Here is a 17,394-nt window from a genome sequence, read left to right on the forward strand (position 1 = left end):
TTGCATTTCTGCTTAATTATTTAAGAGCAAATAATAGGAAACCTAATGATCCAGTTAAGACTTCAACCTTCAAGCATGCATAATGTTAATAATGTTCATAATCCCACTCAGGTAACCAGCAAGCTACTGGTTTGTGGTTGTGCTTAAGGCAAAACAAGTTTAAAATCTCTCACAATTAGGGCATTAATAAGGCAAACCATGAGGAAGTCCTCTCACAATTAGGGCATTACTAATTCAAGGCTTGTCTTCACATTTCTGCAAGACCCATGCTTTTTTTTTTTGCTTTGGTATGTATTGCCAACAGGCACAGAGCTCAGCTTACCCATGTAATTGTCATCATATGAGGCTGGTGCCACCCCTGTCTGCTTCTCTCGTGCCAGCTTCCTCAGAATGTCCTTGAAGGAGTAGTTGGCAATGATGTCTGCAACGCTGGCAGTGATTACCTGACCTGCGTTCAAACAGCTCCATCAGCGAAAGGGGCATAGAGAGAGACAGGCTCAGCAAAACAGGGCTAGCAGGAGATCAGGTCATGCAGCACAGATGCAAAGGGTACACCACCTTCTCTCAAACTTTCTCCTTTACTACCCTGAAAGTCCCAAGAGAACACATAAATCTGTGAAACAGGCACTGAGACTCTATCAAAGCATCATGGAAATATCTCCAGAGCCATTCCAAGGTGCTGAGGACTCAAACCAGAGTATTCAGGTTCAGCCAACCTTCAGTGCTGTACAGTTCAGATGTTGTAGAGTAATTCTTCAATGGAGAATTCAAAGTTCTGAACTCCCTACCATCACACCAACTAGAGCCTCCTCCTTTAGCAGCAGTGCAAACCCAGATACCCATGAGGCTGACCATGGGCAAGGTGGTGGGCAGGGCCTGAGAATCAGCTAAGGCACACATGGCAGAAGAGGTTAAAGCAAAACCATCCTTTTAACCCTTTGACAAAATTACTTCAGCTTTTATCTACAATGAGAAACTACATCTTGGAAGCTGCAGTGATACCACAGATGAACCAAAACCATATGCAGATAGCAACAAAAGCATCAGAAGCAAACAGTGACAAACACTTTGAAAAGATTACATCTGCTGTACAAATCTTTGTAACTGCAGCGTTTCTAGGAAAGATGTCAGTTCATGAAGTGACAGGTGTGCTGAATGCCAGCACAAACCCAGTTATTTCTGCTTCACAGAGTCCCAGAATGGCTCAGGTTGGAAGCGACCTCAGAGATTATCTGCCCCAACCTCCCCACCATGGGCAGGGACACCTCTCAACTAGACTCAACTGTTCAAGGCCTCATCCAGCCTGGCCTTCAACACCCCCAGGGAGGAGGCAGCCACAGCCTCCCTGGGCAGCCTGTGCCAGAGTCTCACCACCCTCCTACTGAAGAACTTCTCCCTCAGCTCCAGTCTAACCCTGCTCTGCCTCAGCTTCAAACCATTCCCCCTTGTCCTGTCTCTAGACACCCTCAGGAAAAGTCCCTCTGTAGCCTTCCTATAGGATCCCTTCAGGTACTGGCAGGCAGCTCTAAGGTCTCTCTGGAGCCTTCTGTTCTCCAGGCTGAACAGCCCCAGCTCCCCATGAGCTCCCTCAGCCTATCCTCACAGCAGAGGTTCTCCAGCCCTTGGATCATCTTTGTGGCCTCCTCTGAACTCACTCCAACAGCTCTGTGTCCTCCTTCTGCTGGGGACACAAGAACTGGAGGCAGGATTGGAGGTGGGGTCTCAGCAGAGCAGAGTCCAGGGGCAGAATCCCCTCTCTTGCCCTGCTGGCCACACACTCTGGATGCAGCCCAGCACACAGCTGCCTCCTGGGCTGCATGAGGGCACTGCTGGCTCATGGGGAGCTGCTCAGCAGCCAACACCCCCAAGGCTCTTGCTTCAGGGCTGCTCTCAACCTCCTCTGCACCCAGCCTGGAATTGTGCCTGGGACTGGCCTGACTCACTTGTTTCACTTCCTAAGCAAACTACCTCCTGAATTTTCCTTGACTCATTTTTATTCTCAGTTTATGGTTAAGCATTTCTTCTGATGGATGTTGGTTGAAACTGTGACCAGGGACTGGTTATTTTAAACTGAGAAAACAATGGAAATCTTGAACAACATTTTCCACACGACTTCCCACTTCACTTCCAAGGTCAGGTTAAGCAGCCAGATGAACCTACCTTGCCAGTAAAAACTACCAGGCCCTCCTATTATCAGGTCTCCATTCTACAAAAAGCAGAATTGAACACAATTACACAGCAAAAGAACACAACAATATGAAAGCATGGAGAGGAAAAACAATTTAAATGACCAAAAGAATAGCAGAATCATGACAAAGAGGGAGAAGCCTGGTCAAGGAAAGGGTCTAAGTGCATGGATGTGCAGGAAAATTCACAGTTAGATCAAGTTAAGATCACTCTGTGCATGAATGAAGGACACCATGCTTTTAGCACCAATACAGCATTCTAAAAATGGCTGTTATTTGTAGTAGCACAAAAGAGGCTTTTCACATTCAGTCAACAGGAGAAATATCCTTATGTGCACCCTACAATGAGGTAGTAACAATGTGAGTAACATTATCCAGAACACTGAAAACAATAGCAGTGATCAACATTATGAGCTCCAATAGAATCCTAGAATGGTTTGGGTCAGAAGGGACCTCCAAAGCTCATCCAGTCCAAGACCCCTGCACTCAGCAGGGACATCCTCCACTAGAGCAGCTTGATCAGAGTCTTCTCCAGCCTCACCTTGAAGATCTCCAGGCATGAGGCCTCAGCTACCTCCCTGGGCAACCTGTTGCAATGTTCCAGCACCCTCATGGGGCAGTACTTGCTCCTCACAGCCAATCTAAATCTGCTCTGCTCTCATTTCAAACCATTGCCCCTCATCCATTCCCTGCAGGCCTTTGCAAACAGTCCCTCTGCAGCCTTCTTGTAGCCCCCTTCAGGTACTGGCACACTGCTCTTAGGTCTGCCTGGAGCCTTCTCTTCTGCAGGTGGAACAACCCCAGCTCCCTCAGCCTGTCCTCACAGCAGAGGTGTTCCAGGCCCCTGATTATTTTCATGGCCTCCTCTGGACCCTCTCCATCAGGTCAATGTCCTTCCTGTGTTGAGGGCTCCAGAGCTGGCTGCAGTACAGCTCAACAACAGTTACAGAATATTGCTTCTGGACCCTCTTGGCATGTAAGAACAAATCTTTTCCTTTACTACTTTCAGGTCCACCAGAGATCTAGTCTGCCTCCAAAAGCATCTGGACACAAGCTATTGACCTCTTCAGTGCCAGTCCATTGCTTCCTGAACAGTGCTCTGGGAAGTACTGTAAATGGAACAGACTGAGACAGAAGCACATAACATTATTCCTAATTATTCACTAAGTTGGACTGAACAGAGTCAGACAGGAGTCCTGCAAAGAGATAAAAAGTGCTGACTGCAGGATTTCTCTTATTATCAAACCCAAAAAGTTTGAAGCTTGTAAAGGGGGAAAGAACATGCAACAACTTCACCACACTTTCCACAAGCAACAGCACAGGGGATAAACACTTCATCAGTGAGAGAGTGCTTGAATATTAGGGGGCAACACAGAATTACATCTAGTCAAAGCAATGCAGAAGCAGAATCTCACCTTGTAAAAATCTAAGCTGAAACCTGCTTGACAAAAGCCTTGTCCTTCAGGATCTGCATTGCCTGCAATGATGAAGGGAGAAGCATTTTATTCACAGAGTCAGAGAATGGCCTGAGTTGGAAGGGACCTGCCATGGGCAGGGACACCTCCTGCTACACCAGGCTGCTCAAAGCCTCATCCAGCCTGGTCCTAAACACCTCCAGGGACTGATTCCACAGTGCATGGGGAGACAGCTTACACACCCTGGAGCTGTGAGGCTCCAAATGCAGAACTACCAAAGGCTGTGTAAAGATGTGTTCCTCTTCTTCAGAGACAGAGCAAACCAAGGCCTCCTGCAGGACCCTGAACATGTAGCCCCCTGTGAGGATTTTGCAAAACAGGACCAGCTACTTGGGACCTTCCCCTCTCATGGCCAAAGAAGGACTCTTGCAACAAGCATCAGGGATTCAGTTTGAATTTGGCTGGAGGTACAAAGTAAACAAGAAGAAACCCCAGAATAGTCAGCAGAGTCTGCTCTGCCATAAACACAGAAGGGTTTACCAAGGCATTTGCAAAAGATGTTGAGACAGGATGAGTCAACATGGGGCAGTGCTCAGTCAACACACTGCTTATTTCTGCTGTGGCAAGAGAAAGGGGCACATGGCCCTTACAAGGGCCAGCCCTTTCCCTGACCCATGCTTGCTCAGTGAGGCCTGAAGTGCAGCACCATTTTGGGTGCACAAACAGCCTTCCTGCTTCTGTCCAGCTTCATTTCCAGCCTCCACATCCTGACATACTTGTGCAAAGTCTGCTGCCATGCATTTCAGGGCTTTCCTGGGAGCACTAGGAGTCTGCAGGATTGGGAAACTGAGAGCAGGAATGGCCACTTGAAATCTCTTTTCAAATGGCATAAGCTTCTGGAAATACCCCAGTGAGACATCAGAAGCACGTGAAGCAGACCCAAATGGTCTCCATTTCTCACATATCCAGCTTCTCTCTGGACTGTCCATCCAGGAACCAGGACTAGGCTTTAGAAGGAAGACATGGCAGCACAACTCAGCTCAGAGACCATGTTGCAGGGTGAGGAAAGGAAAGCCACAGAGCAGCAGTGGACACACATACAAACTTCTCACTTGGCTGTAGTGTGCATATGTTCTGGTAGACCATGAAGAGTATTACTGGGCTAGGTTATCACACATCTGTCAGGTGCCAGGAACACCCAGCTATGTGATTTGATTCTGTCTTCAGATCTTCACCCCAGAGAAACCTTTTCATCATGTCAAGTTAGTGTCCACTTTTCCTGTAACATGTCTGGCAAACTAGTCCCTGAGACCCCAAAGGCAGGAGCATGTTTGGCAGCACAGGAACAGTTAAAAGGTGTGGCTGAAATCAGCCCCTGTGCACATGGCTCCAATGCCAGCTGCAGCAGCAGAAGGGTCTCTGTTGTCACAAGGAATTACCTTCAGACTTCTGCTCTTGGCTAGCCTGTACAACCTGAGCAGCCACCCATCCCAGCGAAACTGAGCAGCATCGCAGAGGCAGGAGGCAAGCCCATGCTGTGTGCTGTCTTACAACATGGCCTTCAAAAAAGGAACTGCAAGAAGAGTTCTCTGACCTGGGAGTGCAGAAACTGCCCCACTCCCTGCCCAGCCCAAAGCTCAGCAAAGGCACTGGGTACTTTATGTTGCTTTTAATGATCTGAGCTCTGAGGTAAGGAGAACATTAACAATCACCCTCAAAACCTAGGCAGAGGATGCTAACCAGGGTGAGCGTGGATTTAACCTAACATGTGGCACTTATAAGAGACTACACTTGGTTCTAAACACATGGGCAATGTTTTAACCTCTTCCCCAGGAGGCAAAGCGCAGAGCTTGCTGCCACAGAACTGCACAGAGCAGGCTGTGGAGCAGCAGTGCTGATGGGCATGACCTTCCTCCATGAGCTGTTGGAGGTGATGTGGGCACAGAGAGACAGGCTTGTGTGTTTCTGGGCAGAGCCTGTTCTTCAGATGGTGATCCTGTGATGAGAGATTTATACCTCACATGAGCATGAGTAATTGGTTTAAAATGCTGTCTGCTTCTTATCTAGGTCTGCCTGCTGCCTTTTCAAGCCATATAAACAGCATCAATTATATCTCATCACCCTAACTGCACAAGCTCAGTTTACTTAATTCCTCCTCTTTCAATTACACAATGAAGTATCCACTTGCAGGTATATGATTTACAGTCAATTGTTCTTTAACTCCCACACCCAATGCAGTAATGTCCAATTTCCATTCAACCACGAGTGGAAGCCTGGAAACACTGAGTGTCAACTCCCTCAACGCAAGACTGCTCCCATCCACACTTACTGTTGCGACAAGGTGAATACTCAGCATAGGCACTGAAGTTCTGAACTGCTACATAGCAGGTGCCCACCGGGTCCTTCTCAGGGCTGTCTTTAAGGGTTCTCCAATGATACAGTGGAGCACAAGCCTATCAGAACAGAAATAAGGTCACCTGGACCTTTCACACACTCAAGCATCTGGCAAATGCAGTTAGCAGCGTAGGAGGATTGGTGGTGTAGCATTTGTGTGGCACTGAGCATAATGTAGTGACAAAAGAGAACCATACAATCATAGACTGCTTTGGGTTGGAAGGGACCTTAAAGATCATCCACTTCCAACTCCCATGGGCAGGGATACATTCTACTAGACCAGCTTGCTCAAGGCCTCATCCATCCTGATCTTAAATGCTTCCAGGGATGAGACATTCACAACTTCCAGTGCCTCATCACCCTCACAGAACTTCTTCTTAATATCCAACTTAAATCTCCCCTGGATCATCTTTGTGGCCTCCTCTGGACTCATTCCAACAGCTCTACGCCCATCTTCTGCTGGGGACACCAGAACTAGAGGCAGGATTGGAGGTGGGGTCTCAGCAGAGCAGAGTCCAGGGGCAGAATCCCCTCTCTTGCCTTGCTGGCCACACTCCTCTGGATTCAGCTCAGCACACAGCTGCCTCCTGGGCTGCATGAGGGCACTGCTGGCTCATGGGGAGCTGCTCAGCAGCCAACACCCCCAAGTCTCTTTCTGCAGAGCTGCTCTGCACCCGTAACACAAAAAATGTCTTACGTATCGCTATCAGTTGCTGTGTATCTCTAAAAGATGTCCATTACCTGTTTAACAAAAAACACCAATCCCTTGCACAGCAAGCTGGCATTCTGCTGTCTCCACATGGCAGTGGGATCATCTTGTCCTCATCATTTCAACCTGGCTTTGTAGCCTGCTTTCATTTCCTGAGCTCTATACATCATCTGGTTTATAATTCATTCATACATCATCATAGAGCTGTCTCCACAACGTACACACAGAGAGCTATTAAAGATAGACAGCTGAGAAAAACAAACATCAGCTCCAAATGAATACCAAATGCAGAGGACTTACCACCACTTTTTCTTTATGAGCTTTGACTGTTGCCCCAAACCACTGATTTGTCTTGAACTCGATAGGCTCCCTGGTGCCATTGACTTTCACTTTCCTGTTGTCTGACAAAGAAGGAAGCAGGATGTTGACAGCTGATTTGACAAAGTACCACCCCAAGAACTACTCACATGAGGGACCAGGCTAATTAGTACATTATTACCACCAGCTTAAGAAATGGACATCCTAGCACCATTGAAGGTTTTCACTGGGCAGTGGAAACCTGCTTCAATTCACATGAGAAAATTCAAAGTCATTATATTTAAGCTTGGGGGGGGAAATAAACAACCAACCAAAACAAACAAACAAACAAACAAGCAAAATACAAACAAAACAAAGCAAGCAGAAAGGACTGGAAGAAGAAACCCTACCAAAAATATTTACCTGGCATTTCAGACAAAGAATCTACAACAATCAGGTGAAAAGCTCTCAAGCACTCTTCTCACCTGTGGTAGAAACTTCCCATGTAAAAAAGGATGTTCCATAATTAGTTTTTGTCAAACAAATGCCGTTGCTCAGCAGGCTTACTCAAAGGCCAACACTACTGATAGCAAAGGAGTTCGTTTTTAACAGAATTACATGTGTACACACTGTCACAAGAGACAGCTTCTTAATGGTGCTTTACATATACTCTTGCAGATGTCAGCATAAGAGAAGCCAGCTGGGTAAAGGCTCAGGCCAATTCTAATGCAGTTGAGGCTTTAATAAAAAGCAGACATCCCTTCCTTTCACCCCCACTTCTCTGAAGTGAACTGATTCCTCACATGTTCCTGGGCTCTGCTCCTCCCTTACCAGCCATTCCTAATGAACTCTCCATTTATACATAGGCAGGGCATTACTCCTTCTTCCCCCCCTTCTATCTGCAACCCCTTACCTTGGGTTCTGGTTCCTATCAGGACCCCTTCTTCCCCCCTTCTATCTGTAAGCCCTTGCCTTGGGTTCTGGTTCCTATCAGGGGGGATAACACAGGAATCAATCCTTTTCATTCACTCTAAGTGAAAATAAAACTAAAGACTGTCTGCCTTGGAATGTAATAAAAAACCTGTCAGCTTATATTCTATGGATTTACACTCAAGATGGGGTCTCAGCAGAGCAGAGTCCAGGGGCACAATCCCCTCTTTTGCCCTGCTGGATTGGCCCAACCCAGCAGCAGGACCTTGCACTGTGATGACTTGAAACTCATGCAGTTGGCTCAACAAAAGAGAGTTGAGCCTCTTGGAAGTAAGAACCCCTGGGTATTTCAGATTGCTGTGGGGCAGCTGCTGCTCCCTTGTAACAGCACCAGAATGGAGCTATCTGAGCAGCTTCCTTGTCTGAAGACATGGGGACTGTCACCAGCCTGCCCTGACAGACTTCAATCAATTAGACGTCAAGGCTGTGAATGAAGCTACTGCAAATGTCCCCTTCTGAGCTAGTTATCCACTTAAAACTGAGGACACAATCTAGGGCTCAGCTCTTCCCTCCTAAAGCAAACATCTGAGAACCTCAGAATAACCGTGGCCTACAAGTATTTTCTTTGTTTTTCTACCCAACTGGATAGCCACAGATAACTGCCTTAGACTAGAGCCTGATGAAAACTATTCCTTTGCTTGGATAAATCCCAACCCAGTTTTAACAAAAACAAAGTTGTTATTGCTGGCTTTGGGACATTCCTCAAAACTCTGTTATCTGAGTGTTTGAAAAAATAGAATGATAGAATCCTAGAACGGTTTGGGTTGGAAAGGATCTTAAAGATCACCCAGTTCGAACCCCCTGCCATGGGCAGGGACACCTCCCACCAGAGCAGCTTGCTCAAGGCCCCAGCCAACCTGGCTTTAAACACTTTCAAGCTTGGAGCCTCCCCAACTTCTCTGGACAACCTGTTCCAGTTCCTCACCACCCTGACAGGCAAGAATTGTTTCCTCATGTCTCATCTCCATCCAGCTTCTTCCAGTCTGAAGGTATCACCCCTTGTCCCATCACTCTGCCCTCCTGTAGCCCCCTTCAAATCCTGGAAGGCTGATCTAAGGTCTTCCTGGAGCCTTCTCTTCTCTGGGCTGAACAGCCCCAACTCTCTCAGCAGCTCTTGGTACATCTTTGCAGCCTCCTCTGGACCTGCTCTAACAGTTCCATATCCTTCTTGTGATGGGGCCTCCAGAGCTGGACACAGGACTATAGCTGGGATCTCAGCAGAGGGGCAGAATCCCCTCCCTGCCCCTGCTGCCCACGCTGCTTTGGATGCAGCCCAGCACAGGGCTGGTTTCTGGGCTGCCAGCTCATGTTGCTGTCTCATGTTGAACATCCCCTCACCCTGCACCCCCCAAGTCCTCCTCAGCACTGCTTCCTAACCATTCTCAGCCCCACATGGATTTGAGCTTGGGATTGCCTTAACCCAGGTGCAGGACCTTGCACTCGGCCTTGTTGAACTCCTGAGGCTGGCACTGACCAACCCCTCCAGTCTCTCTGGGTCCCTCTGTATGACACCTCCTCCCTCCAGCATGCCAACCACACCACAGAGCTTGGTGCCATGGGCAAACTTGCTGAGGGTGCCTCAATCCCACTGTCCATGTTGATGACATATTTCTGTGAGCAGCAAAACCTTGGCTTGACTTCAGGTTGCATTCACATGCCATCTTCTGGAGGAGAATGCCTGGCCCCTTTTGGGCCGGAGTCCAGGCTATCGTGTATCACAATACGTGACCTAGTGAAGGAGGTAGCAGCTGGGCTGGGCATGCAACGCCTGAGCCTGTCCACAGAGCAGTCCAGGGAGTGCCTGAGTACCAGCTGGATTGCTTCAGAGGCAGCCCAGGAGCTGTTCCAGATGGTCAACAGTCTGGATGACTCACAAAGCTGGCTGGAAACTCAGCCCTGGAGCCACTCTTCATTGTACCGCCTGAGACTCTACTGCAGGCAAAGGCCCAGACACCCAGGGGTACATGGAGGGCAGAAAGAGGTTCAAGTATAAATTTAGGTGCAAGGACATCCTGGACCTGCATCTCAGCAACTCAAGAACATCTAATTTTCTACTGCAGGAACCAAGACTCCTATGTACCAGTACTGCCCTTCAGTCTGGCTTCGGAAGCAGCTCTGGATATGATGAAACATGAGTTTCAATGTTCCTGCACCCAGTCTTTAGACTGCAGGTACCATGGAGCTACCAAAGGGGAAAGGCCCTTTAGCTGCCCAAAGCAGTAGCTGAACAAGCAGAAAATTTTGCATCCAGGCAGTAAAATGCAAAGCTGTGTAAGGACAGCAGTGCAGAGACTGATCTTTGGGAATTAAAGGCTGAACCTGGAGCAAGTGTGAATGCAAACCCTTCACCTGCACACCTCACACTGAGCCTGGCATTTTCTCTGGGGACTGGTCTTCTTTTAGTCCCTGAGCCAGCACATTTCTAAGCTGTGCAACAGGCATGAATCAGACCAACTGCTCTTGCAAATATTTATTTGTTGTAGTCATCAGACTGCATAAGAAACACATCTCTGCTAATGCTGACCATGCCTCACTCTGGTTCCTTCAGCTGTTGAAAATCAAAAGGCAACACAGCATTTGTTATAACTTCAACCAAAGCAAATAAAACATTTTAATCAAACTTAACACAGGAAAACAATGCTTTGGATGTTAGCAGTAAGTTCTGCACCATGAGGGTGCTGAAACACTGCAACAGGTTGCCCAAGGAGGTGGTTGAGGCCCCATCCCTGGAAATAATCAAGGTCAGGCTGGACAAGGCTCTGGGCAAGCTGCTCCAGTCGGGGATTTCCCTGCTCACTGCAGAGGGGTTGGACTAGATGACCTTTGGAGGTCCCTTCCAACCCAAACCATTCTGTGATTCTATGATAATCAAAGCCACAAATCCAGCTGTGTAATGCACCTGCAGCTCTTCCAGGTAAGGTTCCAGTCCTGGCAGCCATCAGTGAGCAAAGGTGAGTCAGTGACATTCACAGAGTCCCTGATAACAAACCCTCAATAGAGGCAGAGCACAAATGCCAAGCTAAAGACTATGGCTTGGACTAGAGATCCAAGCCAAAAAATTGCCTTCAACATCAGTGTTGGGGGAAAAAAGAACTCCAGAGTATTTAGTGACAGTAAGGACATGAAAGTCCCTTGCATGACAAGAAGAGCTGCTTCTATTTTTAGATTTATCTGATGTTGCAAACATCTCTTTAATTCCTGGGGTTTGGTGTGCCTTAGATGCTATCCATACGAGTTATTTTAATTTAATAGATCATATCTAGAGAGCTTTATTTAGACTTCCATGCCATGAATCAAGAGAGAGAAAAAAAAAACACATCAAATTCAATTGGATTTTTTCCTTAAGTACAATCTGATCAAAAACAAATTGAGACCTCAGGGCTTGAACTAACATAGCTCAGAGTATTTTTGGCCTTCTTTAGATAAGGCTGAGACTTAGAAAAGAACCCCGTGAAACTCTATTATAAATCAAAATGCTCCAAGTGAACTAGGCTCTAGATAAGGTCTTCCTGGCACAGTGGACTGAAATGTGTCAACATCCAAAAGCACAACAAAGTTCTCCCCCAGCAGTTTCTCTTGAGATGCGAACTCTGATTTATGGCACATGTTCCCTAGAACCATCCCATCTCTGCAGCTATGGCGTTTTTCACGGACCTAAACCCCTTGAACCCCACAATCCATCCTTTCCTCACACAGCTCCTGGATTCTGTTACAATCAGCTCCACTGATGGACAGATTAGTTCATGGTTTTTATCAGCTGCACACTCGGGCAGAAGTGATCTACAGCCCTCTCCCCTCTTCAGAGGCTGCTCACATTTTCTCCAGCTAGTTTAGAAGCATATCACCTATTTTGCTACAACTGGTAAAGTTAACTGATAGCAAAGACAACACCTCAGTGGGTCCTGGAAACAGGGGAACTGGTATCTAAAATCCTGCCCTTAGGAACTAATTTAAAACACCAGAACTTGTTGCAGCCTGTGAAGCATGGCAATTAAAAGTGACCTTCACCATGAGTTTCTGAAATATAAACTACTGACTTTTTACTAGATTTCAAACGCAGCAGTGCACTTCAGGGAGCATTTCAGTTTGCTTCTGGCTGCAAGATGCTTTGAGCAGTTCAGAAGTTCCCCAGTTCACCAGGAGGGAGAAAGTTTTCCTCCTGTTGCTCTGCTGCTACCTCTCCTGGCAGCTGAACGAAAGAGCAGCTTGAGCAAGGGCTCAAGACTACAGAATCACAGAATTGTTTGGGTTGGAAAAGCCCTCTAAGACCATCAAGCCCAACCATCAACCCAACACCACCATGGCCACTAAAGCATGTCCCAAAGTGCCATGGCCACACGTTTCTTGAACACCTCAATGCTAAAGCAGGCATGGCCACTGCAAGCCTCATTTCATAATGCAGAAACTGAGAAATGAGCTTTGTGCAACTGCTGACAGAGAAAAGAGCTCTCAGCTCTTTAGTATCATGCCAGTGCTTGCTCCCCTGTTCCCTCCTTGACTTTCAAAGCCTCACCCTGCAGTGCCATAGGACAGGTTTACAAAGCAGGAGGAATCCCTGCCCTCCAGTATGCATCTGCTGGCTAATGAGACACTAAAAGCCCTTCCATGATTCTTTACCTCAGTTCCCTGCTACCATGGAACAGGTTAATGCAGCAGTGGTGCTCTCAGGGACAGTCCTTTCAGCTTCTTTCCTTAATCCTGGCTCCAGTGCCTAGATTCAAGAGGCTTTAAAGAGTTGCAAACACGGGACTGCAGAGTTACTGCTGGATCAACAGCAGGAAACACAGAGGGCTCCTGCTAAAGCCCCTGCTTGGCTGGAGGCCCTATCACCAGCCAACCCATATGGGAATGCCTGCTTACAAGACTTCCATATGGATGGGTTGGACCAAACCCTACAGCATGCAAACATTTCACCTTCCTTCTCTCCTCTTCACCCTTGTCCCTTGGCAGGACCAAGCTATTTAATCAACAGGATCAATTATTTGTGTTGGTTTGCAAGAGAAACACTTTGTTGCTTTGGAAATCTCTGCCTCAGCGCTTCTGGAGAACAGGAAGGTGAGCTGAGAGAGCTCAGTGATCATCTGGGAGCACTGCCTGTAGAACAGTCAGGCACTATGACCTTTAGGAATGGGCCACAGATACTCCTGCACCTCTGCTGCCTCTAAGCAAGCCACCTTCTCAGCAGAGCAGCTTAGCCCACACACACTTGTGGATGAACACAAGGCATGCAGCTGCTCACAGTGCTCAGACCAGCCTGAACACCCTAAGGCATGCATGGTTGCACAGAGATGAATCCAGGTAGTTTTGGTTTGAGCACCAGTGCTAGCAGTAAGGAAGGCAGCCTGTGTTTGACGGCTCTTTGAAACAAGTCACCTTTTTAGAGGTGGTTTTGCAGCTTTCATGGAGTACACCCTGCGTGCTCCTACTGGGTGCACATTAGCTCCCAATGGCAGGGTCTGCTCCCCAATGGGATCTTAGTTTCTGAGAAAAAAAAAGAGCAAGAGAACTTCAGGAATCCTGAGGACTTGTCTTTTGTTGTTTCAAGCTCATGTGAAGCAAAGAATAGAGTTTAGCCCTGAGTCTCACAGCATGTGTGGTGCAGGGAGGTCAGCTGCACCTCACCAGTGGCATTGGGTGCATCCCTGATCCACTGGAGAACATCACAGTCCCAGTTAGGCTTAGCATTTCTATTCTCCCATCAGGACTCCATGGCACACAGGATATGGAATAACTTCCTTTAAATTAAAAATTCAATTGTTTTAATAATAAAAACATATTATTCACAAAGGAAAACAAAACTCTTCAACAAAAGAGCTTCTGCAGGACCAAAGACCATCCCATGGCAGCACTGACCATCACAATGTTACCCTCAGCAAGCCCAAGTTTTCCACTAAGGGATCTTATCACTTACTTGGTTGCCTCAGATCACTTTCAGGACAAGTGCCCCTTCTGTCTAAGGCAATGCATGCTTTACAAACTCTGCACATTCTTCTTCCTTCTCTTCCCCTCCCTGACTCATGAGCATGTTCTCATTCATCATTGTATTTTCACAAGCCTCAAATGCTTGTGGAGAGAGATTCTGTTCCTTTTTAGTTTGCTATACTTTTAAAGCCCCATAACAAGGCACATCCATCCACTCCTGCAGTAAAGATCTCAGTATTTGTACAATACAGGAGAACCACACATTAGGACAAAGCAACTTAACACCTGTAACACCATGATAGTCAAAAATGTCCAGCAGTTTGACTGAAGCCATAGAATCACATAATGGGTTGGATTGGAAGGAACCTCCAAAGGGCATCCCGTCCAACCCCCCTGCACTCAGCAGGGACATCCTTCAGTAGAGCAGCTTGCTCAGAGCCTTCTCCATCCCGGCCTTGAATGTCTCTACAGATGGGGCCTCAACTGCCTCCCTGGGCAACCTGTTGCAGTGTTCCAGCACCCTCGTCGTGCACAACTTGTTCCTAACATCCAGTCCAAATCTGCTCTGCTCTCATTTCAGACCACTGCCCCTCGTCCTGTCCCTGCAGGCCTTTGCAAGCAGTCCCTCTGCAGCCTTCTTGTAGCCCCCTACAGGTACTGGCAGGCTGCTGTTAGGTGTCCCTGAAGCCTTCTCTTCTGCAGGCTGAACAACCCCAGCTCCCTCAGCCTGTCCTCATAGCAGAGGTGCTCCTGCCCGCTGATCGTTTTCATGGCCCTCCTTTAGACCCACCCCATCCGGTCCATGTCCAAGCCACCACAGCACACTTGTCCATGTCCTCACTGTGCCCATTCAGTAGGGCTGAGATATTAACAGCATTAATATAAATAACATAAAAGCATTTGCAAATGAAGGAGCCCTTCTTGAAATGTTCTGTGTCCTCAGAAACAGAAGGCACAAGCCCTTGTGCACACAACCAACGCAAGCCAGTGGTTTTCAACCACTTGGATTCCCTGATCTCTTGGATATTGATGTGGCAGTGGGAATGCCAGCTTCTCTGAGCTGTACTTGGGATAGAGCACTTCTGTATCTGCTTCTCTGCTTCCCTGTCACAAATTCTTTAGGATTTAGCAGATTTAGCAGTCCTCCATTGAACTCTTGTGGCTGAAAAACACTGATTTAGTACATTCCTTGTGTGTTTGTTGGGCCACACTGTCTTCTAAGAGTTGCATTATACTCTCCCTTTCCTTCTAGCTCCACTCAATTTTTACTTCTGCTCTTAATTAACCCTGCTTTCAATTACTCAGCAGTTTTGTCTCTTTTATTGTGCTCAGTGAATCTAAGAGATGAAAGAGATGACACTATTTGGCTTGAGTCAAGAAAAAAACTACTTAGAAAATGAAGCTTTGTTCAAATATGCATCAAACTGAAATCTCCCAGCTCTACAGCAGCCTCTCTATAGTTTTTCCATTTCAGAAAACATTCCCAAAGCTTTCCAAGACTTTTCAAAACCTCCAGTGAGGAATGAAGCATTCACCTTTAAAATGAAAAGCTGTTAGAGCTACATTTCAAGTCTTCTAACAATTACTGGGTGTTTTTTGCTTTGAAAGAATAATCTTGTGGTTAAGGAACTGGAGAAAGAAGATAAAATCCCGAGTCAGCTACCAGTATCGTCCCCAGTTTCCTGTGGGATCTTTGACAGCCCAGAGTGGCTTTGTTCCTGCTTATCAGAATAAATACAAAAAAAGGGAATATAAGTACAAAATGAAACTAGCAGCATTTATGAGTGATGCTGTAGGGAGAAGGCATAGTGAGCACAAGGTGCCCGTAGAAGATAGACTCATAAACTGAAATCACCCCTCACATTTAGTAAGGAATATCTAGTGAATTCAGTGGCCAAAGCCTTCTAAAGGAGCTGTGGAACAGGGTATTTGGAATGGTACCATGCAGGCTAGAGCTCACTGGACTGCTCAGTTTAGGGAAAAGATGCTCCTGTAAGTAGCATCCATTAGACAGAAAAAAATGACATGAACTATAGATCCACACTTCAGCAAAAAGAGTAACCTAAGGTGCACTGGAGATGGTCTTTATGCCACTGGCAGCGAAGAATGGGTGCTGGAACATGCTATACAAACCCTCCCAGGGTGCCTGCCTGTAAGGGCAGCTGGCAATGACTGAGCTGTGTGACAGAGCATCCTTAGTGCCCTTGGCACCAGAACTGGACGCAGTTACCCATGGCACTGCTGAGCCTGCAACTCCCTTTCCCAGGGCAGTGTGTTTGTACCCACACAGTGGGCTCTCTCTGGCCTAACTCCAACTGTAGTCATGCCAGGCATCTGTGCAGAGCACACAACCAACCATCTCAGGTAGACTGAATCAACCACAACTTGATCCCAAGCTACACAGGTGTGTGGTGCAGTCCAAAGCCTTGCTGCTATACTCATCAGCCTTACTGAAACACAGCATCTGCAAAAGGACATCTGTGTCACAGCATGGAGCTGTCCTGAGTCTCTTTAGCCACAGGAAAGCCAGATGTCCTCCTAGGTTTCATCACTAGGTTTTCACTGATTTTTCAAGAAGCCCCTTTAAAATGCAATGGGATTTTAATTTGGTCTGGAAGTTTGCTATTCAAATCTGCAATTAATTTGTCTAGATAATACATTCAGCTTCTGCTACATCAGCTATCTAATCACAAGGTGAAAATGCAGGTGTATTTCCTAATCTGGCTTTGCTTTAAAGATCCATACTCAGGGCACAATGCACTAAAAATACTGTATGCATACAATTACACAGTCACATTTAGAATGGAATGGAATGGAATGGAATGGAATGGAATGGAATGGAATGGAATGGAATGGAATGGAATGGAATGGAATGGAATGGAATGGAATGGAATAGAATAGGTCAGAAGAGACCTTAGAGATCATCGTGTCCAACCCATCCTCCAACACTATCTAACCACCTAAGCCATGGCACCAAACACCCCATCCAGTCTCTTCCTAAACATCTCCAGTGATGGTAACTCCACCACCTCCCTGGGCAGCCCATTCCAATGGGCAATCACTCTCTCTATGAAGAATTTCTTCCTAACATCCAGCCTAAACCTCCCCTGGTGCAGCTTGAGACTGTGTCCTCTTGTTCTGGTGCTGGTTGCCTGGGAGAAGAGACCAAACCTCACCTGTCTACAACCTCCCTTCAGGTAGTTGTAGACAGCAATAAGGTCTCCCCTGAGCCTCCTCTTCTCCAGGCTAAGCATCCCCAGCTCCCTCAGCTGCTCCTCATAGGGCTTGTGCTCCAAGCCCCATTTCTACACAGCCACATCCTGCACATAGCACGACGTCCCCAAGGAGCCACATACATATACAAACCACCTCTTACTCTGTTCTAAAGAATGCCCAGCATGATGGGAGAGCTGTCCTGAGCAGAGTTCCTAGACAATAAGATGGAAATGGCAGCACACGTAGGTGGCTGGAGCTGGAAGGA

The 17,394-nt window shown here is 47.1% G+C and overlaps 1 protein-coding gene across 1 annotated transcript in view; it reads right to left on the reverse strand.

Moving 5' to 3' along the window:
- Positions 1 to 17,394, reverse strand: part of ITGA8 (integrin subunit alpha 8) — an 86,657-nt gene that overhangs the window by 67,542 nt on the left and 1,721 nt on the right. The window contains exons 3-7 of the mRNA XM_054161053.1: positions 7,005 to 7,105; positions 5,931 to 6,054; positions 3,602 to 3,663; positions 2,161 to 2,206; positions 323 to 448 (exon numbers count right to left, since the gene is read on the reverse strand). Of these exons, the coding sequence (XP_054017028.1) occupies positions 323 to 448; positions 2,161 to 2,206; positions 3,602 to 3,663; positions 5,931 to 6,054; positions 7,005 to 7,105 (459 nt within the window). The remainder of the gene's footprint in view (positions 1 to 322; positions 449 to 2,160; positions 2,207 to 3,601; positions 3,664 to 5,930; positions 6,055 to 7,004; positions 7,106 to 17,394) is intronic.

The sequence above is a fragment of the Dryobates pubescens genome, chromosome 4, assembly GCF_014839835.1.
Source record: "Dryobates pubescens isolate bDryPub1 chromosome 4, bDryPub1.pri, whole genome shotgun sequence".
Taxonomy (NCBI): Eukaryota; Metazoa; Chordata; class Aves; order Piciformes; family Picidae; genus Dryobates; species Dryobates pubescens.